Source organism: Molossus molossus, unplaced genomic scaffold, assembly GCF_014108415.1.
Source record: "Molossus molossus isolate mMolMol1 unplaced genomic scaffold, mMolMol1.p scaffold_m16_p_14, whole genome shotgun sequence".
In the NCBI taxonomy this organism is placed as follows: domain Eukaryota; kingdom Metazoa; phylum Chordata; class Mammalia; order Chiroptera; family Molossidae; genus Molossus; species Molossus molossus.
In genome coordinates, this window is record NW_023425349.1 from 71,670,741 (window position 1) to 71,697,553 (window position 26,813).

Consider the following 26,813-nt stretch of genomic DNA (forward strand, 5'->3'; position numbering starts at 1 on the left):
TTGTAGAGTGTTAGGAATAAACCTTGATATCTGAGTACTGCTGCAGTTTTTAGCCCCTCATTCATGTCAGTGGTCTAGAAGTTAGGGAATGAGAGGATAGGAGAAGAGAAAAGAGGATTCTTGTAGCAAGTTGGAAGTGCTGAGTCCTACAAGTGCTAGCCCCTTATCTCAAGCCTAGTGACAGGGACTTGAGTGGGACCTCACCGCCCCCTCCAGGACTGGATGTGTACCCCTTGCAATTGCAGTAGACAGATGTATACAGTGGATTGGCCCAAAATTCTAAAACAGAGTGATGGACCAGCTAGCTGGTGTGATGGTGGAAGCAAAAGAGCGAGTCCTGCAATGTAGGGATTGGCTTGCATGCCTAGAATTTGTCAAAGCCAAAGGTATATTAGCATTTCCTGTGGATAAAAGGTGGCAAGTATGAGCAAGAGAACTACAATGGAATTACCTCATCTCATCTTATAGGTCTGCTTATGGAGTATCCAGGCCTCTGCAGAAAGAAACAGGATTACTAGCAGGAGTGGAATAATGAACTCAAAAGAGAGCTTTTTACCTGCATCAAAAATCTGAAGGGAACTTAGTCTTGCAGGTCTGGGATGCTAGCCTTGTAGCAGTAGGAGAATTCCTTTGGGGCATGTGTCTTTAAGGCACTCCTAGCCCTGCAGCAAAGGAGTGCTGACGCTGCTCCTCAGAGGAGCCTGCCCAGATCCAGAGATGGAAGGGGGATCCAAGCTATCAGCATCAAATAAAGGTAGTAAGGTTAAGGGAACCCCTGAGAATTCCTCCAACTGTCACTATTGCCCATTGCTGCAGAGATCCTCGATAAAACCTTCCTAATTTCATCAGCAAGGCAATAAGAAATGTGTGGATGTTCTTAGGTTTAAGCGTCTATAGGCAGTGAAGGATGCTGAACCATTTATTGTAGTAGAGATTCCAGATGGCTGATTTATTTCACACCTTTTCCTTTGGTTTCCACTGTTACATTTTTTTGTGTTTTGCTGAGGTTTAAAAATGGAGGTCTCAGAATTCACTTTATAGCTTTTCTTGATAATGTCATATTGTCTTTATAATTAATGGTGCATTGCTGAAATGTTGTGGAGCATAAAAGTAATTGCAATAAACAGTTATGCCCATTCTGTTCCTTTTCATGCCTTTTTCTCCTTTGAGATATTAGTGGAATTTCATTTAACTCATGTAGGAACGAGGAGCCTTGTGCACATTTCTGTTTCCTGGAAGAGAGTTCTTGGTACCTGTTTTAAAGTGCTCAGTGAGCATTTGATGTGATCTTAGTTATTTTCTGAAGCCAGGGAGGGTTCAGGCAATGGTCTGCAAAATTGTTCAAGAAAGTACAGGAATCTTTATTAAAACCATAGGAAGGGAAGAATAATGCATGCATCTATTAGGTTGTCTTAAATCAAATCCTAGCTGAAGCTGTAGTGACACATGCTGTTCATGAAAGACTTAATACAGTTTTCTAATCGGATGAATTGTCTTGTTGTGCAAAAACTGTTATTATACTGTGTGTGAAACCAACCATGCTGCAGGAGGAAAAATTAAATCGCCTGACTGAGAGGTCACTTGTGAATAGTAACACAAGATCTATTACCGTTATTAGAGACTCTGGAGGACATTCAACGTTTTATGGTCTTTCAACTGCTGGAATGAAATATTTTAGTGGTAAATGACACCCTTCTGGGAAATTCTACTAAAGATTCATATTTTTTTCCACTGTTTGTACATCAAAAGGGGGGAGGGGCCTCAGGGAAAAAAAATCACATTGTTCTTTTCAGATCACTTACATTTTTTACTTATTTTGATTTGGTGTGATGACGGTTGCCTTTGAATGTTCCTCATTACACCATTCTTAATCTGTGACTGTTAGTACCACACTTCATCTTCCCTAACATGTCATGCACGTTTTTTAATCTTTTCAGTAGGGAAATTCACCATACCAGGAAAGCTCAGAGACCAGGGTATATGTGGTCTATGCCAAAATCTGGATTAGACACTTTAAAATACATGAAATGAAAAGTCCGTCTGCTTATCTTCTTTTAAGGGTCTTTTGAGTGTATATAAGGGAGTATTTATTTTAGTTCTGCATGGCAACCATGGTCATTGGTAAATATTTTAAGAAATACTTTCAGAAGTAAATGAATAGCTATTGATCTGAGGTGAAGCTTTATTACACAGTTATTAAATTGGGAACCACAGTTTCTTTCCAATAGGTTACATTCATTATAAACTGTCAATCCATTTGTTGTACTTTATTACCACTTAGGAATTTTCTGCCTTTTTGCTATTTTGCTAAATGGTTGAGATTATTTTTGTGGGAATAAGAAAGAAGTAAGAATATTACCAGCAATTTGAGTGAATTTTTTTTTAATTTTGAAATCAAATAACTGACTTTTTTCTCTTTCCATTATTTCATTTCAATACCGTTCCTTATTCTTTCTCTAAAGCTTCCTTACTTTATTGCCTAAAAGATATGGAACTATTAGAATGATGTGAATAGGCAAATAAATTGTTGGATTTCTCAGTGCCTGCTTTTGTTACAGGTATTTTGATGGGTTCATTAAAACATATCTGTTGAAATGAGGTTTGGTAAGAAGAAGGAAGAGAGGGAAGGGAATACATTATCAGTAGGAATAATACATAGATATTTGAGCTTCACCTGGAAATAAAAATAATTTAGTAAAATGGGAGATAGAACCCTTTGTCAGGTTGCTAATGAGAGGCTTGACCTAACTGCTGCTGCAGCATCTTTGGGGATGATGAGAGATGCAAAATGCACTGTTGCTAGGCAACTCTTGGCTGCCTTTGGAGCAGGTTCATATGTGCTAAGAGCTAATGAATCCTCATGTCTGCTCTTTGAAACTGTTCAAAAGCCAATGAAGACATACCCAGACATTTAGTATTTACAAGTACCTGAACCATTCTTGCCATGTCATTTACTCATTAAAAATTAAGTTGACCATTTAGCGTGTACTGAATATTGCTTATTTTTTTCAAGATGGACCAAAATTTGAGCCCTATTAAATATGTTTTCAAAAGATGCTGAATAAGGGATGACTTAGTTCCAGTTGATGCTAAATTATTCTATATGAAGGGTTATTTTAAATTTAGATGCTTCCCCCCTCAAAGTGGTAAGCTATTTGAAACGTGTCTCTTTAAACCTCCTACAAAGTTTTAAATTGTACTGTCTTCATGCCTTGCTTAACCCCAGGCTCCTATTTCTGAAGGTGATAGGAATCTGGAACCCAGAACTAATTTTGTAGGAGGCCTGTCTAAAGCTCCCTCCCAGCTACTCCCTTTACACCAAATCCTGGACAGTAGCCTGTAAGACACGCCACAGGATGTGAATTAAAGCCTGACAAGGAGCATCACTGGATCAGATAATGCATCTAACTAATTGTAAGATCTCATCCAACCTCTAATAACACCTACCTTTCAGGGGTGTCGTAAAGACAAGATCTTGCACATGAAAAAACACTGTAAAGTTTCGTATGAATGCCAGTTTTTGCAGTGAATTCCAAAGGATTGTCTCAATTCAATAAAAATTCTGTGTTGCTGAATTATTGGCTATTAAGCTTATTAATATTTTGGTAGGATAGAGGATCGTTATAATTGGATTTATTTGTAACAAAATTTAACTTATACCTGTTTATAATTTTTGTTGCATTAACCCATGATTTCTCTTAATGTCATATCATCTAGTGTAATAGCATGTGATAGAAAGTACTAAATAAATATTTATTCCTTATAGAAAGTTGTGTAAACCTCTCTAAATTAAGTTGTTTTATTTTTTATAATATTGCAAAATATGCTGGAGATTCTATTTTAATTCTGTGTATGTGTGCATTTTCTCATCTGTAAAATGAGAATAATAAAAGAACCCAAGTAATTAAATTTATTATATGGATTAAATAAGATAATCCAGAGTCTAGTACCTGGTTTGTAATCAGTGTTCAATTACAGTTATGTATTGTTAAAATTGTAGTTGATTTTCACAGGTCCTTTTATTCATTTCACAATTATTTATCTGTTGCATTATGTTCTAGGGCCAGCGCTAGACTATTTAGCAAGATTGACATGTTTTTTGACCACTTGAGACTTACTGTCATACTTTATTCCCCAAGTACATGAAGAGAGAGACGTTACTGTTTTCTGTGTGCCTGTGTGTGTATTTTAAATGATCTACATTTAGATACATAAAGGGGATAGAAAATAGTGCTGTTTAGTAGAAATCTAATATGAGATGGATATATGTTTAAATTTTGTGGTAGCCACGTAATAAAAATGAAAATAAATAGATAAAATTAATTTTAAAATATACTTTATTTAACTTGATATATGAGATGTTTTAATATGTAATCAAAATAAAACTATTAATGAAATATTTTGTATGTAATTTTTAAACTAAATTTTCCAAATCTTGTGTGTATTTTACTCTTATACCACATCTCAGTTCTGATTAGCTGCCTTTTTTTTTTTTACAGAATACTTATTTTATTTTATTTTATTTTATTTCAAAAAATCAAATTATTATTATTATTATTTTTTAATTATTTATTTATTTTTTTGTTACAGATATTTCACCTTTTTTACCCCATTGGCACCCCCCTCCCCACCCCACCCCCACCCTGTTCCCGGATTAGTTGTCCATGTCCATTGGTTATGCATACATGCATATAAGTTTTGTGGTTTATCTCTTCCCGCCCCCCCACCCCCTCTTCTGAGGGATGTCAGTCTGTACCCTACGTCCATGTTTCTGGGTCTACCGTATTCCTCAGACTGTTATGTTCTTTATATTCCGTATATAAGTGAGATCATGTGGTATTTGTCTTTTTCTGCTTGGCTTATTTCACTTAGGATAATACTTTCCAGGTCCCTCCATGTTGTCTCAAAGGATAAGAGATCTTTCTTTCTTACCGCTGCATAGTACTCCATTGTGTATATGTACCACATGATTAGCTGCCTTTTAAGTGCTCATTAGACACATATGGCTAGTGGCCACTGTGTTGAATAGTGCAATTCTCATTCCTTTGATACCAATGTAAATATGAGTTAGGTTCCATTGGTTTTATTAGCTGAAAATAGCCTCAGCGTCTCTGCAGTGCGATAGAAAACTATAATGTTTAAGAACAATAATATTTAAAGTGGGTCTTTTAGGGAGTCATCAGAGGGTGATGGACTACCTGGCATCATGTTTGAGCCAGTCTTGAAACTTATACTTTGTTAAACTATTCTTCTTTCTGTAGTTAGTCTTGAGTTTAGTTTCACTCATGTTTACTGAGTATTTGTTCTATGTGTGGTCCTGAGCAAATACAAAGAAGAAAAGGAACTGTTGCCTGTAAGGTGGTCACAGGCTAATGTGGGCAACAGTGTTGGGAATAAGACTGTGACCCAAAATATACTGACATAAAGTTGTACGCAAAGCTAGATGACAAACAGTACTCAGAATATTCTTAGAAAGGGGCAATTACTCTCTTATCCTTTAATACAATATTTTTCATAGTTGTAAAACACTATTTTTCATGGTTAGTGCATGAGTAGTTGAACTATCAGTTTGGAAAAGGGAGAATATACAAGCTCAGCAGGCAAGGGGAGGACTACATGAGCCTTGGAAAGTAAGCTGAGTAAGAAGGCAGGGGAAAATCATGCTCAGATTTTGTTTCCTGTCATCATCTGTGTCTTTTGGGCAGGAAATCTGCCCTAAGTGTCATTCCTCATCCCCCCACTGAGCTTTGCAGGGTCCTACTGCTGCAATACCTACTTCATACTCTCCTGCCTTCCAGTCCTACAGCTACTGGACATTAAACGTTCAATTCAGTCCCATCAATTATTGAAGCATCGCTGAAAATAATTTTAGTAAAATAACATTTTATTATGCTAAAGTATTATTATAATATACAATATATAAAACATCTAAACAATATAGTAGTATGTACAACAGCCATACATAAATATACTGTTTGTCTTTTTTTATTTTATTAATTTATTTTTGTTACAGATGTTTCTTCTTTTTCCCCCATAGATCCCCTCCTCCTGATCCTGCACCCGCCCCGCCCTGCCCCAGCATTGATGTCTATGTCCGTGGTTATGCATATATGCATATAAGTTCTGTGGTTTATCTCTTTCCTCCCTCCTGTCCCCTCTTCTGAGGTTTGTCAGTCTGTACCCTACTTCTACGTCTCTGGGTCTGTTTTGTTCATCAGCTTGTTCTGTTCATTATATTCCACACTTAAGTGAGATCATGTGATATTTGTCTTTTCCTGGTTGGCTTGTTTCACTTAGCATAATACTCTCCAGGTCCCTCCATGTCGTCTCAAAGGATAAGAGATCTTTCTTTCTTACAGCTGCATAGTACTCCATTGTGTATATGTACCACAGTTTTTTTATCCACTCATCTAGTGATGGAAACTTGGGCTGTTTCCAGATCTTAGCGATTGTAAAGAGTGCTGCAATGAGCATAGGGGTACATATATTCTTTCTGATTGGTGTTTCAGGCTTCTTAGGATATATTCTTCTTGAATTTGTAGACTTACTTTGTGTTCTCACATGTGGTCTGTCTTTGAGAATGTCCTGTGTGCACTTGAGAAGAATGTATATTCTTCCACTTTGGGGTGAAATATTCTATAAATATCAGTTAAGTCTACCTGATATAGTTCATCATTTAAGGACTCCGTGCCCTTGTTAATTTTTTGTCTAGAAGATCTATCCAGTGGTGTCATAGTGTGTGTCTCCCATTATGATTGTATTGCTGTTGATCTCTCCCTTGAAGTCCTCCAGAAGTTTATTAAATATATTTTGGTGCTCCCACATTTGGTGTGTATATGTTTCCCAGGATTATATCCTCTTGTTGGGTCAATCCTTTTAATATTATGTAGTGACCCTCTTTGTCTCTCTCTCTCTCTCTTTTTTTTATCCTCACCTGAGGACATTTTTTCCCATTTTTTGTTCAGATAGACTGGGAGGGAGAGAGAGGAAGAGAAAGAGAGAGAGAAACATTGACGTGAAAGGGACACATTGAGTGGCTGCCACTCAAACAACCCAACCAGGGCCAGGGAGAAACTGCTGCCGAGGTATGCACCCTTAACGGGAACCGAACCCGGGTCTCTCCGAACCACAGGCTGACACTCTAACCGCTGAGCCAAACTGGCCAGGGCCCTCTTTGTCTCTTATTATGGCCCTCGTTTTGAAGTTTATCTTATCAGATATGAGTATTGCTACACCAGCTTTCTTTTTTCATTTCCATTTGCCTGGAAAAATTTTTTCCATCCCTTCAATTTCATCCTGTGTGAGTCTTTTGTTGTGAGATGGGTCTCTTGTAGACAGCATATATATGGGTTATGTTTTCTTTTCCAATCAGCTATACTACCTCTTTTGATTGGAGCATTTAAGCCATTTACATTTAAGGTTATTATTGATAGACACATTAGTTGCCATTTTTATTTTATGCCTGTGTTCCTCTCTGCCGCTGCTGCTTCTTACAACAGTCCCTTTAGCATTTCTTGCAGTGCTGGTTTGGTGGTGGTAAACTCCTTTAGCGTTTTTGTCTGTGAAGCTCTTTATTTCTCCTTCAATTTTGAATGATTGCCTTGCTGGATAGAGTAGTCTTATTCAGACCCTTGCCTTTCATTACTTTGTATATTTCATTGCCACTCCCTTCTGGCCTGCAGTGTTTCTATTGAGAAATCAGCTGACAGTCTAATAGGAGCTCCCTTGTAGGTAAGTTTTTGTCTCTCTCGCTTCCTTTAGGATTCTTTGTCATTCCTGTTTTCCATTTTAATTGTGATGTGTCTATCTGTGGGTCTTTTGGGGTTCATCTTGCTTGGGACTTTCTGTGTTTCCTGGACTTGTGTGGCATTTTCCTCCACCAAATTAGGGAAGTTTTTTGTCATTATTTCTTCAAACAGGTTCTCTATTCATTTCTCTGATTCTTCTCCTTCTGGTACCCCTATGATGTGAATGTTGTTACGTTTTGTTTTGTCCCAAAGCTCCCTTAAACTCTCTTCTTGCTTTTTAATTGTTTTCCCCCCATTTGCTTCTCTATTTGGGCTTTTTTTTTTTTTTTTCCTACCTTGTCTTATAGCTCACTGATTCACTCTTCAGCTTCTTCTAATCTACTCTTGAGACCTTTTAAGGTATTTTTCATATCAGCTATGTCATTTTTTATTTCCTCTTGGTCTTCATTCATAGCTGCTACCTCTTTTTTAAGCTGATGTAGTTTCCACTGAGGTCTTTATAATTCTCATTAAGTTGCTTGTAGTTATCACTAAATTGTTTGAGCACCTTTAAAATCATTGCTTTGAATTCTTTAACTGACAAATTGCTTGCTTCCATTTCATGTAGTTCCTTTTCTGGTGATTCCTCCTTTTCTTTCATTTGGGTGTTGTTTCTTTGTCTTACCATTTTAGTATAGTTCTAGGGCTGGTGAGGGATGTTGGGATGTTAATTTTCATTAATTAAACTCAAATTCAAATAGTCACATGTGACTAGTAGCTATGTATTGGGCTTCGTATCAAACTGCGACAACACCTGTGAAGTGTTGTATAATAGGAAGCTCATTGGAGAAATGTACCCATGGTTTTTACTGGGGGCTGCCAGTTCAGACACACTGTTTTGTGTGCTGTGTTTCTACAAATTGTTTAGGCACACTCAGTCAGGAATGGTATGCACCTTTTCCGCATCTCCTGTCCAAAGCCCCCCACAGGCTAACTTTGCAAGTAGGCCTTTTAAAGATGGCAGCCATCTCAGATCTGCTCTGTTAACTATTTCCTGCACAAATAGGTACATAAATTTTGATTACTTTGGGTTATGTCCTGTATTTTTAACTAGTAGATTCTAAATCAATCCTTAGAATTTCCTCTCCTCTTTTTTCTTTTTGATATTTGAATATATACATTAAACATTTCCTAAGTAGGTGGTTATTATTCTGTTATTTTGAGTACCTTTGGTTATAGAAAACCCTGCCTCTTTGGGCAGAACACTCTATTCTCTAAATATTTTTTTAAAACTTCCTTTCCATATTAAACCCATATATATCTTTCAGTATGGGCCTTGGGGTTACAAAAAACAAACCAGTTTGTCTTTTATGTTAGCCTTTTTGAATATTTGAAGATATCAGTTATCTTTCTGCAGTTCTTCTGTGCTGTAGTAGCGGAACACAGAACTTTCTGTTTCTCTTTGCCCTTTTTTCTTTGTGGTTATGACAAAAAAAATTCTATTTATAGTATTTTTTTTCCTGGTATTTGTTTTGTACATTGTATTGGTGTTTTTAATATGAAAGTTTTAATTTTGTTTTGCTTTTTTTCAGTTGATTTACTGTGACATAAACATAATATATGCTATTGTATGTTTATTATATGTGTATCTGGAGAAATCTTCTCTTAGATTTTATTGAATTTCTCTTTTGTTTTAAAAATACATTTATGTACAGAGAACACTAGACTAGAAGATTTTTAACCTTTTATTATGAAGAAATTTAAGCATATTCAAAAGTGGGGAGAATAATATAAATTAGTATAAATATAGAATAGCCCTGCCTGGTGTGGCTCAGTTGATTGGGCATTGTCCTATGCACTGAAAAGTTGCTGCTTTGATTCTTGGTCAGGGTACATGCTCAGGTTTTGGAGGGGAATCAGTGGAGGAAAAAGGAGAAACATCTGTAACAAAAATAAACTAATTAATTAATAAAAAAATAGAGAATATATACCTGATACATATATCCTATAGTTGCAACAGTTATTTATTATCACATAGCTAGTGCCTTCTATACCCTTTACTTCCCAATCTCCAATTCTGTAATGTTATTTTGAAGCAAATCTGAGATTGGAGCTGAACTTCTTAAGTAAAGTTTGAACATTTTCTTTTTAGAAACATTGTATCACCTTTCACCCCCCACCCCCAGAATTAAATGAGAATGTCACTTTCTCCATATCTTTACATTGTTTTATAATTTAAAAATATTTTAAATTCTAGTATGTGAGAGAATTATCTTGTTATAGTTTTCAGTTTTAATAACAGTGAGAGTAAATGTTCTTTAAGTTCTTATTTGCTGCTTGTCTTTTGTTTTTATTTCTCTTTAAGTTTTAGATGTTACATGCTTTACCCATATTTAGGAGGGGAGGAATCTGTATTTATCCTAAAAATTTTGCATTCTTTATTTACACTATCAGATTATTGATTGTTAATAATACACACACATGTTTGTTTTCTTTTCTTTTTTTTTTTTAATATGATTTTAGAGAGGAAGGGAGAGTGTATGAGAGAGAGAGGGAAAAACATTGATGTGAGAGAGAAACATTAATTGGCTACCTCCAGCACACCTCCTAGTGGGGCTTGAGCTCACAACCTGGTCAGGTGCCCTGATTGGGAATTGAACCTGGTCATGTGCCCTGACTGGGAATTGAACCAGTGACCTTTTGGTGCATGGGATAATGTCCAACCAACTGTCAGGGCTGTTTGTTTTCTTTTTATTTTTTTGATTAATCCTCACCTGAGGATATTTTTTCCATTGATTTTTAGAGAGAGTAGAAGGGAGGGAGGGAGACAGGGGGAGAGACAGAGAGAGAGAGAGAGAGAGAGAGAGAGAGAGAAACATCAATGTGAGATAGACACATTGATTGGTTGCCTCCTGCACTAGCCTCGAACCTGTAATCCAGGTATGTGTCCTTGACCGGGATCGAACCCTCAACTCTTAGTTCCACGGGCTGACACTCTAACCACTGAGCAAAACCGGCCAGGGCACTTGTTTTATTTTTTTAAAGCAAACTTTTAGGGAGTGCTTTACTGTGTGGCAGGTATTGAGCCAAAGCTGGGTGAAGAATTCTGTGTTGGGAACCATATTCCTTCACAATCCTGTTTCCTTGCTTCTATAGCTTGCAGTGTTGCTGTGGAGCAATCTGAAGTTATTCTGATTCCTGAATTGCTGAGTATATGTTTATGTGAATCTAATTTTTATTTTTTCTCTCTGGAAGCTTTTAGCGTGTTCTCTTTGTTTGTGGTACTGTTTAATTTCATGGTGATGTACCTTTGTGTGAGTCTGTTTTCACTTGTTGTACCGGATAATTGGTGTATCTTTTAATCTGGAAATTCAGGTCCTTGAATTCTGGGTTATTTTTTAAATGATTTTTTTTCATTAATATCCTTTTCTTTACTGACATGTTGTTTTTCTTTTCTTTCTGGAACTTCTCTTGTTTGGACCCTCCATTCTGTACTGGTCTTCTAATTTTCTTGTCTTTTCTTCCCCAATTCCTTCAGTCTCCTTTTTTACTCTATTTTCTGAGAGATTTCCTTAGCTTTAGCTTTCGAATATTATTTAATTTTCTGTCACGCTAAGATGTTTTAAATTCAACAGCTCTTTTTGTTTTCTAAGTGGTCTTCCTTTCAAATTGAATCCATATTTACTTACTACTCACTAGTCTTTCATTGTTTTAGTGCTTAGTGAGTTCTTTCCTTTCTAGAGAGCATGTAGTCACTTAATATTTCTTCTAGGTTCTTTAAAGATTATTTCTCTTTGATGTTTAATTCTGGAATCCATCTAGAATTTTTTATTTCATGATAATGTGTTAGAATTTCCCCTTCACATTAAGCTGCTAACCAGTTTTTCTAACACCATTCCTGGATTAATTTTTTTTCTGTTGGTTTGCATTCTGCATCTGTGATGGATGTTACTGTCTGTCTCCTTACTAATATTCATTTCTTTTTTCTAGTCTAATCATTTTCCTGAATGCAGATTATGCTAGGTAAGGGTTTACTAAGTCTATTTTCTGTTATTTGTTATCAGTACACTGCCTACTTCAAACAGTAGAATCAGTCTTCTTTGGTATTGTTTGTTCCAAGAAATTTAAATCAATACTTTTTCATGTTTCTGGCTTTTAAATTAATGTTACTTCATCCTGGTTGAGAATCTTGTTGGTTACTATAGCATTCTAATTAGTTTACCATTATTTAGTAGACCCAATTTAATGGTCAGTTTTATATTTGAGACTGAATTTGGACCTTATAAAATTTGTGCTATGAGATATTTACCATGTATTTAAACTTCAAATGATTTTTGTCTTTGATGAAGGAAAGAGGATTTGGACCCATGCTTGTAATTTAGCTAACTTGTATCCGCCGCTTATTTTCCCTTCAAATGTAGTATGCATTGGTTTCCATTTACCATTGTCGGTTTTACATAGTTTTTCATATCCCAATAAAGTTGACGTGACTGTCATAGCTTTGGGTTCTGCGAGTTATTTACTATTTTAATAAATTCAAAGCTTTGACTCATTCTAGTTTTATTAATATTCTTTTTTCTTTTGCATTTGCTTTTTAAAATATTTTTTTCTTTATTGATTTTACAGAGAGAGGAGGGGAGAGGGAGAGAGAGAGAGAAACATCTATGAAAAAGAACATCAATTGGCCGCCTCCTGCGTGCCCCCCAGTGGGCATCCAACCCACAACCTGAGCATGTGTCCTGACTGGGAACCAAACTGGCGACCTCTTGGTGCATGGGTCGACGCTCAACCTCTAAGCCACACTGGCCGGACTAGTTTTATTATTTTTTAAATGTTTAGTAGAATTCACCTGTAAAACCATCTGGTCCTGGCTTTTCTATGTTGGGAAGTTTTTTGATTGCTGATTCAATGTCCTTTTTTGTTATTTATCTGTTAGATTTTCTATTCCTTCTTGATTTAGTCCTGGTAAATTGTATATTTCTTGTCATATATTCATTTCTTCTAGGAAATTATCCATTTATTTCATTTATTTTAATATATATAGTTGTCTCATAGTCCTTTTTATTTCTGTGGTATTTGTTGTAATGTCTCCTTTCATTTAGGATTTTATTTATTTGAGTTTTTTCTCTTTTTTTCTTAGTCTAGCTAAAGGGTTGTTAATTTTGTTGATGTTTCAAAATACCAGTTCAATTTTGTTGATATTTTTTTATTGCTTTTCTATTTATTTCATTTATTTCTACTTTAATTTTATTATTTTCTTCCTTGTGCTAACTTTGTGCTTAGTTTATTTTATTTGAGATGTAAAGTTAGCTTGTTTATTTGAGATCCTTTTTTTTTTCATTATAGGTGTTTATCTCTACAAACTTTACTCTCAGTGCTGTTTTTGCTGCATCCCATAAGTTTCAGTATGTTGTCTTTTCATTTTTGTTTGTCTTAAAATATTTTTTAGTTCCCATTTAGATTTCTTCTTTGACCCATTTCTTGTTTAGGAGAGTATTGTTTAGTTTCCATGTAGGTGAGAATATTCCTTCTTTCTTATTGTTATTGACTTCTAGTTTCATTCCACTGTGGTTAGAAAAAAGATAATTAGTATAATTTCAATCTTCTTAAATTTGTTAAGAAAATTATTTTGTGATCTAACATGTGATCTGTCTTAGAGAATGTTCTCTGTATTTGGGAAGAATTGATATTTTGCTGTTGTTGGATGGAATGTTCTGTATATGTCTGATAGGTCCATTTGGTCTATAGTTCATGTCCTCTCTTCCCTTATTGATCTGTCTGGATGTTCTGTCTATTATTCAAAGGGGAACAATGAAATCTTCTATTATTTGTGTTCCTATTTTCCTCTTCAGTTCTGTTTGCTTTATATATCTGGGCATAGATATACTGCTCTGATGTTGGGTGTACATATATTTATAATAGTCTATCTTCCTAGAGAATTAACCCTTTTATCATTATATAATATTTTTATTTATCTCTTATGGCAGTTTTTTTTTTTTTTTATAAATTTTTAATTTATTTTTTTGGTACAGATATTTTACCTTTTTTACCCCATTGGCACCCCCCTCCCCACCCCACCCCGCCCCGTCCCCAGCTTAGTTGTCCATGTCCATTGGTCATGCATACATGCATATAAGTTCTGTGGTTTACTCTTCCCACCCCCCCCACCCCCCTCTTCTGAGGGATGTCAGTCTGTGCCCTACTTCCATGTGTCTGGGTCTACTGTATTCCTCAGACTGTTATGTTCATTATATTCTGTATATAAGTGAGATCATGTGTTATTTGTCTATTTCTGCTTGGCTTTTTTCACTTAGGATAATACTTTCCAGGTCCCTCCATGTCGTCTCAAAGGATAAGAGATCTTTCTTTCTTACCGCTGCATAGTACTCCATTGTGTACATGTACCACAGCTTTTTTATCCATTCGTCTACTGATGACACTTGGGCTGTTTCCAGATCTTAGCTATTGTAAATAGTGCTGCTATGAACATGGGGGTACATATATTCTTCCTGATTGGTGTTTCAGGCTTCTTAGGGTATATTCCTAGCAGTGGGATCACTGGGTAAAATGGAAGCTCAATTTTTAATTTTTTGAGCTAACACCATATTGTTTTCCATAGTGGCTGCACCAGTCTGCATTCCCACCAGCAGTGTATTAGAGTCCCCTTTTCTCCACACACTCGCCAACACTTGTTGTTTGATGATTTGTTGATGGTGACCATTTTGACAGGTGTGAGGTGATACCTCATTGTTGTTTTAATTTGCATCTCTCTGATGATTAGTGATGTTTAGCATTTCTTCATATGTCTTTTGGCCATTTGTATGTCCTGTTTGGAGAGGTGTCTATTCAGCTCCTCTGCCCATTTTTTAATTGGGTTCTTTGTCTTCCTTTTGTTGAGTTGTATGAGCACTCTATAAATATTGGAAATTAACCCCTTATCTGATACATCATTGGCAATGATGTTCTCCCATACAGTGGGTTGCCTTTCCAATTTGATGATTGTTTCTTTTGCTGTGCAGAAGCTTTTTAGTTTGATGTAGTCCCATGTGTTCATTTTTTCCTTTGTTTCTGTTGCCTTAGGTGATGTATCAGTGAAAATTCTGCTCCGTATGATGTCCGAAATTTTGTTGCCTACATTTTCTTCTAGAATTTTTATGGATTCACGGGTCACATTTAAGTCTTTTATCCATTTTGAGTTTATTTTTGTGTATGGTGTAAGTTGATGGTCTAGTTTCATTTTTTTGCATGTAGCTGTCCAATTTTCCCAACACCATTTATTAAAGAGGCTGTCTTTACTCCACTGTATGCTCTTGCCACCTTTGTCAAATATTAATTGAGCATATTGCCTTGGGTCCATTTCTGGGTTTTCAGTTCTGTTCCACTGATCTATATGCCTGTTCTTGTGCCAGTACCAGGCTGTTTTGTTTACAGTCGCTTTGTAGTATAACCTGATATCTGGTATTGTGATCCCACCTACTTTGTTCTTCTTTTTCAAGATTGCTGTGGCTATTTGGGGTCTTTTTTGGTTCCATATGAACTTTTGAAGTATTTGTTCTAGTTCTGTGAAATATGTTCTTGGTATTTTGATGGAGATGGCATTGAATCTATAGATTGCTTTGGGTAGTATGGACATTTTAATGATGTTAATTCTTCCAATCTATGAACAGGGTATGTGCTTCCACTTTTTTATATCTTCCTCTATTTCTTTTTTCAATGACCTGTAGTTTTCTGCAAATAGGTCCTTTACTTCTTTGGTTACGTTTATTCCTAGGTATCTTAATTTTTTTGGCGCAATGGTAAATAGGATTGTTTTTTCAGTTTCTCTTTCTGTGAGTTCATCATTGGTGTACAAGAATGCCGTCGATTTCTTTTTTTCATCCTATCACTTTTATCCTGTGTGTGTGTCCTTAAATGTAAAGTGAATCTTGTGTAGACAGCATATATTTGTAGCTTGTTTATTATCCTTTTTAAAAATTGATTTTAGAGACAGAAGAAGTAGGAGAGAGCAAGAAAAAGTAACATCAATATGAGAGGGAAACATTAATAATTGCACCCACATGTGCCCTGACTGGAGACACATGCTCTGACTGGGAATTGAACCCTCAACCATTTGGTGCATGGAATGATGCTCCAACCAACTGAGCCACCGGCCATAGCATCACTCTTTTGATCGAGGAGTTAACTTTATTTACACTTAAACTAATTACAGATAGGAAAGGACCTACTATTCCCATATTGTTAATTGTTGTCTGTCATAAATTTTTTTCTCTCTTTTCCTCTGTTGCTGTCTTATGTTGTGTCTCATTGATATTTTTGTTTGTTTGTTTGTTTGTTTGTAATAACATGTTTGTTTTCTTACTCATTCTCTTTGGTGTATCTTCTATAGGTATTTTTTTTGTAGTTACCTTGGGGCATACAGAAAAATCTTATAGTTATAATTGTCTATTTTAAGCTAATAGAGGCTCCAATCCCATACAGAAGTTCTCCTCCCCCCCCCCCCACATACTTCATATTCTTGATGTCACAGATTAAATTTTTTTTATATTGTGTATCCATTAACATATTTTTAGTTATTTATACTTTTGTCTTTGAACTTCTCTTTAAAACATTTTTTTCGCCCTGGCCGGTTTGGCTCAGTGGTTTGAGCATTGGCCAGCAGTCCAGAGAGACCTGGGTTCAGTTCACGCTAAGGGCATGTACTTCGGTTGCAGTTTGTCCCCGGCCCTGGTTGGTCATGTGGGTGGCAGCCACTCGATGTGTCCCTTTCACGTCGATGTTTCTCTCTCTCTCTTTCTCTCGTCCTCTCTCTCCCTCTCACTGTACCTGAACAAAAAATGGAAAAATGTTCTCGGGTGAGCATAAAAAAAAAACTTATTTTCTTTATTAATTTGAGAGAGAGAGGAAGGGAGAGGGAGAGAGAGATAGAAACATAGATGGGAGAGAATATCAACTGGACTCCTCCTGCATGCCCCCCACTGGGGATCGGGCCCACAATCTGGAATCGAACTGGTGACCTCTTGGTACATGGGTCGACGCTCAACCACGGAGCTGCACCGGCCAGCTGTCTTTGAACTTCTATACCAGAACTAAAAGTGATTTATGCACTAGTATAACAGTATTCTGTATGTTTACCTTTATCAATGAGATTTATACTTTCATATGCTTTTGTGTTGCTTTCTATTGTCCTTTCCTTTCAACTTGAAGGACTCCTATTTGCATTTCTTACAAGCCTGATCTAATGAATAAACTCACTCAGCTTCTGTATCTCTGGAACAGTATTTCTCCTTCATTTTTGAGGGAAAGTTTTACTTGATATAGTATATTTTTCTTTCAAAACTTTGAATATATCATTTTTCAACCCCTTTGGCTTGCAATATTTTTGCTGAGAAATCTGCTTATGCTATTATGGGGCCTCCTTACTAATCCCATCATTCTAAATTAATTTGTTTATTAAGGACTTAATTCTGAAGGAGAGAAAATAAAGCATTGAGTTTTATGAAACCCAAAGGGTCTTGATTCAGTGAATTATAGGGCACTTACTCTAGATTGTAGAGAGCCCAAGAACAGCACAGTTAAGAGTTCATAATGACATCTCAAGTAAATCAGTAAATGCACATATATGTTACTTCATTAGGGAAACAACAACATACTTTAATTTCCATGCCTATATATCTATAGCTGTCTTTTCCTATAGAAGTGATACCTGATTTGGTTTCTTTTGACCTGAGGACTTAATATGGGTTATAATAGCTCCAAGAACTCTATTAAGATTGCTGTGACTATTTGGGGTCTTTTTGGTTCCATATGAACTTTTGAAGTATTTGTTCTAGTTCTGTGCAATATGTTGTTGACAGCCTCTTTAATAAATGGTGTTGGGAAAATTGGACAGCTACATGCAAAAGAAACGAAACTAGATCACCAAGTCACACCATACCAAAGAATAAACTCAAAATGGATAAAAGACTTAAATGTGACTCATGAATCCATAAAAATCCTAAAAGAAAATGTAGGCAACAAAATTTCAGACATCACACGCAGCAGAATATTCACTGAGACAACAACTAAGGCAAGAGAAATAAAGGAAAAAATGGACACATGGGACTACAACAAACTAAAAAGCTCCTGCACAGCAAAAGAAACAATCATCAAAATGAAGAGGGAACCCACTACACGGGAGAGCCTCATTGCCAACGAGATATCAGATGAAGTGTTAATTTCCAAAATATATAGAGTGCTCATACAAGTCAACAAAAGGAAGACAAAGAACCCAATTAAAATATGGGCAGAGAACTTAAATAGACACCTCTCCAAACAGGACATACAAATGGCCAAGAGACATATGAAAAAATGCTCAATGTCTCTAATCACCAGAGAGATGCAAATAAAAACGACTATGAGGTATCACCTCACACCTGTCAGAATGGCCGCCATCAACAAATCATCAAACAACAAGTGTTGGCGAGGGTGTGGAGAAAAGGGGACTCTGGTACACTGCTGGTGGGAATACAGGGTAATGCAGCCACTGTGGAAAACACGATGGTGTTACCTCAAAAAATTAAAAATTGAACTGCCATTTGACCCAGTGATCCCACTTCTAGGACTATACCCTGTGAAAAAAGCCAATCAGAGAAAGACAAATATCCCATGATCTCACTTATTTGTAGAATATAGTGAACAGAAAAAGCTGATGAACAAAACAGACCTAGAGACATAGAAAGGAGTATGGTTCAGGCTGACAAACCTCAGATGAGAGGGGTGCGGGTTGGGGTGGGATGAGATAAACCGGAGAACTTATATGCATGTGTGCATAACCAATAGACATAGACAACAATGCTTGGCAGGGGCTGGGATAAGGGAGGAGGGTGTCCGGGGTGGGAGGGCGAGGGGGGAGAAACATCTGTAACAAAAATAAATTAATTAAAAAAAATTCTAAATTGGAATAGCAAAAAATAAATGCAAAAAGAAAAACAAACAAACAAAAACAAACTCTATTAAGCCTAGGATTATTCACTGTAAAAGTTTTCTACTTTGTTTTCTCATTTCTGAACTTGCCAGAGAAAATAAACACCCTTACCTTCTTCTTTAGTTCTAAGGATGTACTTATTAGCATAGAGCACTTTAGTTTTTCCCTTATAATTAAAACAGTTGTTTAAAAGCCACACAACTAAATACATTATTTTATAAAATGCCACTAAATGTACTGCTTGCTCTTCCCAGAACTAAGAATCTGTCCAAGTGTCTGGGTAGCACTCTTCCCAGAAAGGGTAATTCATTGAGACATGTACAGACAATCTAAGGTAACCTTTTGTTTTTCATTAAAATGGGGAATAAGAAGCCAATTAAAAAATTGGTCTCCCTTCATTTGCTCAAGGTTAGGATGATGACAATTCTGTTCTAATAGAGTCCCAGCTACTGTTTAAAAATCATAAATTCTGGCTGTGTGTTGAGAGTCAATAGCTATTATATGCGTATCTCTAAATGCTGCTCTGGTATAATATGGTCAGGTTCATTAATGAATGCATTTTTAATAGTTACATTTTTGTTGGTAGGGTTAAGATTTTTTTCCTCTTAAAAATGGAATTGAAGTAAATACCTTCTAAGCAAAGAAGAAATAGGCTTTTTACCAATACAGCAGATAGAGAAAATTTTAAAAAATTCTAGGCAACAAAACTGAGAAATGCACTATGTAGAAAATAAAAATTTTTGTGCGCTCAAGTAGTTTCTTGCTCATAGTTGGTATTCACTGAATAATTTTGAATTTAATTTAAAAAATAAAATAGCTTTACTAAGATATAATTCACATGGCATGTAACTCAGTCAACATGTACAATTCAATAACTTTTAGTATATTTACATTTATGCAAAAATAATTACAAATAACTTGAGAACATTTTTGTCACCTCCCCAAAGAAACCTTGCACCCATTAGCAATCACTTCCCATATTTTCCTACAGCTCCCCAATCCTAAGCAATTACTTTCTGTCTCTATAGGTTTGCCTATTCTGGACATTTTTTATAAATGCAATCATATAATATGTGGTCTTTTGTAACTGGCTTATTTCACTTCACAAAATGTTTTCAAGTTTCATCCAAATTGATTCTTTGTCCTTTTTATGGCCAAATAACATTACATTATATGGCTAGACTACATTGTATTTATCTATTCATCAGTTGATGGACATTTGGGTTGTTTTCACTATTTGGCTATTATGAATTTTGCTGCCATGAACATTTATGTACAAGTTTTATGTGAATACATGTTTTTATTTCTTTTTGGAGATACATAGGAGTAGAATTGCTACACAATATGGTAATTCTCTGTAACCATTTGAGGAACTACCAGACTATTTTCCAAAGGGTTTGCACCATTTTGCATTGCCACTAGGAGTGTCTGAGGGTCTGCATTTCTCCACATGCTTACCAACACTTGCTATTGTCTGATTTTTGTTTTTATAGGCATCCTATTGAGTGTGAAGTTGTATATCATTCTGGTTTTGATTTTTATTTATGTCATGGTTGATGATATTTGAGTATCTTCTGTGTTTATTGGCCATTTATCTTCTTTGGAGAAATATCTATTTAGATTCTTTGCTCTTTTAAAATTGGGTTATTTGTCCTTTTATTATTGAGTTGCAAGAATTCTTTCTGGATACAAGCCCCTTATTAGATATATGATTTGCAAATATTTTCCATTTTCTGGGTTGTCTTTTTATTTTTCTTTATAGTATCTTTGGACAGACAAATATTTCTAATTTAGTGAAATTTATATTTTTTCTTTGTTGTTTGCGCTTTTGGTGTCACATCTAATGAGGCTATGTCTAACCCAAGGTCACAAAAAATTTCTCCTATGGTAGTTTTGTGTGAATTTTCTATTGTGTGTTTTTCAAGAGTCAACTGTATTTTTCTTAAGAGCCATACATCTAGCTATTATATTTTAGTCTAAAATCTAATTTGAATTCATTTTTATGTGTGCTGTGAGGAAGAGGGTCAAATGTATTCTTTTGCATGTGAATATCTAGTTGTTGAAATCCAGCATCTATTGTCAAAGAGACTCTTCCTTCTCCATTGTATTTTATTGGTATATTTGTCAAAAAACAATTGAACATAAATGTAAGGATTTATTTCTGGACTCTGAGGTTATTATTATTATTTTTTATTGTTCTGTATTTCTATTCTTATTCCAGTACCACACTGTTTTGATTACTTTGGCTTTATAGTAAAGTTTGAAATTGGAAAGTTTGATTTCTCAAACTTTGTTCTTCTTTTTCAAAATTATTTTGGCTATTTGAATTCCCTTACTCTTCCATATGAATTTTAGGATTACTTCTTTAATTTTACCAAAGAAACCAGTTGGGATTTTGGTAGGGATGGCATTGCATTTGTAGATCTACTTGGGAAATATTACTATCTTAACATCATTCATTCTTCTGGTCCAGAAATGAATTGCTCTTTTTGTTTTATTGTGTTATGCATAGGGATTGAAATGGGGGACTTGTTAACTCTCCCTCCTGACAGTGCAACTAATTTTAATTATTTCATATTGGAATAACATAATTGACTATTTCAATATTGGAGTCATTTTTTATTTATATATCCTAAGTGCTATCTGCTCATTAGAACTATACATTTCTTTGGAGCAGTATATATCTTAACTAGTTTTGGGTTGCTGAGAGTTAATATCATAGTTGTTTAAGAAAAAACATTTTTTGATTGCTGTTTGACAGCTAATTATAAAAGTAATAGAATATTAGTGGTACTATAAAATTACCATCAAGAACAAATTGCTGATAGTTTTTTAGTCTTCTAATTCATATATATTTCTATTTCTCTCTTGAATAAAAATGAAATGATTGCTTTATAAAGCATAGTTAATATCTTCTTTAAATTCACTTTAGGTACCAACTTTGATTCCAGTTTTGATGTTCAAATTGGGAAGACCACTGGAACCTGTATTATACATTAATATCTTATATACTTTACCTACACTTGGTGTTCACAAGGTTTGTATATTATACAATTTACTTGAGGGATAAAAGAAAGTGAGGTGTGAATAATACATTGGATTTTGGTCGGTATATGAAATTTTGAGCCCTTAATTTTCTGTGATCACTACGTCCCTTGTTGGGCCAAAAGTATTTATTAAAATATTTAACAAGGAATTCTTTTACATCAATTAATAACCAAGTTTTTCCAATGGCTGTTATCTGAAATAAGGTCTTCATGTTCCCAGGATTGCTAGCTACCCCTCTCAAAGCTATCCCAACCTTTGAGAAAATGGATAATACTATAGTCAGCTTACATTTAGGTCTTTATTTTAGAATGAGGTTTTTAAAAAATTTTTTGATAACCTTGGGATCATCTACATTGACATTTATGAAATGTAGATTTAAAAATATATTTCCTAGGTGTGCATAGGACAAATTCTACGAGTAATCCAACTTCTTGGAACCACTCCACAGCTAAGAGCTGTCACTTTGCGCTTGTTGACATCTTTGTGGGAAAAGCAGGTAAGCTCAGATACACATGGTGTGAGTATTAAATGTGGTTCTCTCAGTAAAGAAAACAAATTTTGTCATTATGTGCAATAGTGCTTTGACACTCTGGTATTAGTGTGTGCCATCAGTGATTGTGTTGGAAAGGTTTTGATTGATCGTGCTGCTAGATCGGTAATGCAGTCAGTTGTTATTGACTCTCAGAGAAACAGACTAGAAAATAATCTTATTTCTTTAATTCTGAAATTTCTTTCTTCGTTTTCATGAAAAAGCAATAGAAATGTGATTATAAGTGATTAGAGCCTTTGTAATTAGCCACTTTTTCCCCCTGGTTTTATGATGAACAGTACATGGGACTATAAGAAAATCCCCAGCAATCACAACAGCATTCTTCTCTGCTGATTAGAAGAAAGACATTGTAATTTGCAATGCAAATGCAAGTTTTGGAGGTGAAAATGCTGCATGAAAGGAAATAAGATTATTTAACTCAAATTTGGAAATTAACTTTTTTCATGAAATTGTCTTCGTAGGATCGCGTCTATCCTGAACTGCTGCGGTTCATGGCCATGTCCGATGTGCCCTCTCTGTCTGTGGGCAAGCAAGTCCAATGGGAAAAACTGATCTCTAAAGCAGCATCCATCAGAGACATATGCAAGCAAAGGTAAGATGTGCTTAACCCTTGGGAATGTATATCATGATAATTATTTTGCATTTACTTATTTTTTTATTGCAAGCAAGAATCTAGGGAAGGTAGGCAGAAAATATTTGAGTAGGAATAAATTAATTTTCTATTTCTGATTGTCAAATTTAGTAATATTGGAACATACCTTTGAGAAGCAAGCATGTCTTTTCATTTCAGGCCTAGTCTTATATCTAACCTAGCTTCATAGGATATTTATGTCCTTTCTGGATAGCAATTTAGTATTATAATGAAACAGATGATGTCATGTATTTTATTTTTCTGTATATAAATCCCTGAGACATGAGCAGTGGACTGTAGTTCAACTGTTCTTATAGTCTCCCTGTGTTATGTTGATCTTTACAGAGTTTTAACAGAGAAGGCCTTGTTTGTGATGCATTGCATGGAATTATTAGGAATTATGACAAGGAAGGAAATGATTATGAATTCCCATATATGCTCTAGGGTTTAGGAAGACATGAAGATATTAGGGAGATGACTCTGCTGTTCTAGAGTATGGATCTACAAATAGGAGGGGATGAATCTGCAACACCACCAAGCAGAGCTCCAAGTTTTCTTTCTTTCTTTCTTTCTTTCTTTCTTTCTTTCTTTCTTTCTTTCTTTCTTTCTTTCTTTCTTTCTTTCTTTCTTTCTTTCTTCCTTCCTTCCTTCCTTCCTTCCTTCCTTCCTTCCTTCCTTCCTTTCTTTCTTTCTTTCTTCTCTTCCTTCCTTCCTTCCTTCCTTCCTTCCTTCCTTCCTTCCTTCCTTCCTTCCTTCCTTCCTTACTTCCGTCCTTATTTCTTTCTTTCTTTCTTTCTTTCTTTCTTTCTTTCTTTCTTTCTTTCTTTCTTTCTTTCTTTCTCTCTCTCTCTCTCTCTCTCTCTCTCTCTCTCTCTCTCTCTCTTTTCCTTGAATAGAATAAAGTAAAAATATTTAGGGAGGAAATAGATTTGATACATTTGAAATGAGTTATAATTCTGCAGTTCCGTATGTTTAGCCACTGAATTGTAGGATTCCTGGGAGCTTATCTCATTTTTGTCAGTAACAACACTGTGAATGGTACTTCCTAAAGTTGTGCAATGAACGGGTTGGCCCAGGTACTGATAAACGGGATGATTTCTGTTTCAGGTAAAATGTCAGATCAAAATATATCTAAGCCTCAGCAGTCCTGCCTCTCTTCTAAGCTTCAGCCTTCTGCAAACAAAAAAATGACCTCAGTCTAAAAGTTACACACATGTGTCTCGAGACCCAAGAGGCGGGATGCTCTTGAGTATCGGCATGGAAAATGCTTTTGAGATGGGAGATTATTATCTGACAGTTTAGTTTTTTATTCTTAAAACTGCAGCTTGGGAGAAGTTAACTATCAGACCAGGTCACAGTCTCTTGAGAACTTATTCAGTGCTCCTTTCAGTTCCCCGCTCAAGATCTGTCAAATTGTCCAGTTTGGGAAAATGATTTCCGTTTGTCAGACTGAGCAATAGGATCCAGTAAGGCAGCTTCATCAATCGACATTTTGTCAATGAGAGAAAAGTATTATATCAGTGAAGGGTTCCAAGGACGGCAGAGGATGGACCTGAGTTAAAAGCATCCTAGGGACAGCACGACACGTGTGGACTCGAGAAGAGAGGAAGGGGAGTAGGAAGAGTGAGTGGATTCAGCACAGTGCTCAGATATGTGCTCCATCAGTTATCATTCATGTTGTTATCATCGGCGTCATTATTTGACATGTAGAGCCACTTTAGTTAGTATCGCTACTATAGTAAGTCATCTTCTGATCTCTAACGCCTGCTTTTGTCGCCAGTGTCTGATACCAGAGCCACTTCCAGGCAGGGGTAGCTCTTTTTACTCATAATCTCACTAACATAAGTGAGTTCTTTTCACCATTATACACTTGGAATTTTGTCCATCCAGACAATTTATGATTTGGGGAGAATGCTATTTTATAAGTGCCTTATTTTTGGGATGCTCTTTCTATATCAAACATGAGCCTTAAGTTAGAGTGAAAATGATGTTGATGAAAATTTTTGAAGGAAAATATATGGTGTTATTATTTGAGGGTCAATATTTACTAGGTACAAGGGTAAAGATGAGCATTAATGCTCTTTGTTCGGACAAAAGACCTGGGAGTGGCAATAGAGGTCTCCGACTGTAATCTTCTTTTGAAACTGTCATTTCCCGTAGGCCGTATCAGCATGGCGCAGACATGCTGGCCGCTGTTTCCCAGGTGTTGAATGAATGCACTAAGCCTGACCAAGCTACCCCAGCAGCCTTGGTGCTGCAAGGTCTTCATGCACTCTGCCAAGCCGAGGTAGGCTTTTTTGAATTGGTTTGTATAGTTTTAAAGAAAATAATTCACAAGGTATATTAGTTATAAGAATGTAAGATTAAAGTAACTGAAAGATTGAATATTTATTATTCCCAGAGATTTTTGTTTGAAGGAGTGAAGCAAGACCTCCTATTTTACACGTTCTTTTTAGAGGGCAGTCTTGAAACATCTGGTTATTTAGACATCCTCTAGAGACTTACTTATTCTCATATTTATTTTTGTTAATATAGAAGAGAAAGTTAGCCCTGGCCAGTTTGGCTCAGCGGTTAGAGCGTTGGCCTGCGGTCCGGAGAGACCTGGGTTCGGTTCCCGCTAAGGGCATGTACCTCGGTTGCAGTTTGTCCCCGGCCCTTGTTGGTCCTGCGGGTGGCAGCCACTCGATGTGTCCCTTTCACATCGATGTTTCTCTCTCTCTCTCTTCCTCTCTCTCCCTCCCACTCTATCTGTACAAAAAATGGAAAAATGTCCTCTGGTGAGGATTAAAGAAAAAAAAAAGAAGAAGAAGAGAAAGTTATGCTTATAGGAGAATTCTTGAATACATTTGCTTCTTAGTTTTGTGGTTAGAGAGCCTTACAAGCAGATGAGGTGAGGAAATTGGTGTGGGCTAGAGGCAGTTTCATAATCAGCAGAAATCATTGCTGGCTTGAAGACTGGCTAATGGGCCTTTCTTTCCTAGTGGTCAGATTGGATGGATCAGTGTTAGAACTGAGCCTCTAAATCATTTTCTGAATTTCAGGCAGCTCCCAGAATACAGCACAGCAGAGAATCTTTGCTGTTTTGGAGAAATGTGGTAATTACAGCAGGGATCATTCACTACACTAACCATGCTTTTGTTCATGCCAGAGTGAACATACCTACACAATTATAGTTTTTTAGAGAATGAGACTAAGCAGAATTATTTTAATTTATGCTAATTATGGGTGATATGAAGGTAGTGAATGTAATATAATAACATAAGCAGTGACTGTATTGAGTGTTTTTATGCTCATGTCCCTGTGCTAAGCACTTTTCATTTATGTTCATCAACAACTCTGCAATATAGGGATTATAACACCATTTTATTGATGAGGAAAACAGACCACAGAGGGAGGTTAGATATTAACTCAGGATCTGGGTATGAGAATAAACTAATGTTCTCTTGGGTAAATACATTTTATTAGCAGGCAGTCAACACCACCACTGTGCAGGGACTGATGTGTGCGGAGGGCAGTGTTTTTGTGCCCAGTGGTTGGCAGTGTTGAGGGTTTCACAGGAGGACTGTTACAGCTGGGGACTACTACACATAGCCAAGGACTTTTGAACTTTATTGTTCTAATCAATAAGCTCAAATTGGGAAGTGTCACTTTAATAATTTTATAGTTTTTATAAACGTTGTTTTTAAATGAGGTTTTAACAGAATCTTTGAGAGAAGAAAGAATTCTACATACTCACCTCCAAAAAGTGACGACTGTTACCATTTTGGAGTTATTTCGTTTTTATTATTTTTTTCAAAACAGAAATCAACTTGTTTCTGAAATCAACCTTCCCCCCTAAAAAGATAGTAATTTTGTCTTATTGTGTCTATAATTCCATTGTGTTTCCCATCCATC

General features: G+C 35.9%; 1 protein-coding gene across 1 annotated transcript in view; it reads left to right on the forward strand.

Moving 5' to 3' along the window:
- FOCAD (focadhesin) overlaps window positions 1–26,813 on the forward strand; it is a 300,263-nt gene that overhangs the window by 111,820 nt on the left and 161,630 nt on the right. The window contains 4 exon segments of the mRNA XM_036260660.1: window positions 21,623–21,727; window positions 22,133–22,234; window positions 22,750–22,880; window positions 25,080–25,206. Coding sequence (XP_036116553.1) covers window positions 21,623–21,727; window positions 22,133–22,234; window positions 22,750–22,880; window positions 25,080–25,206 — 465 coding nt within the window.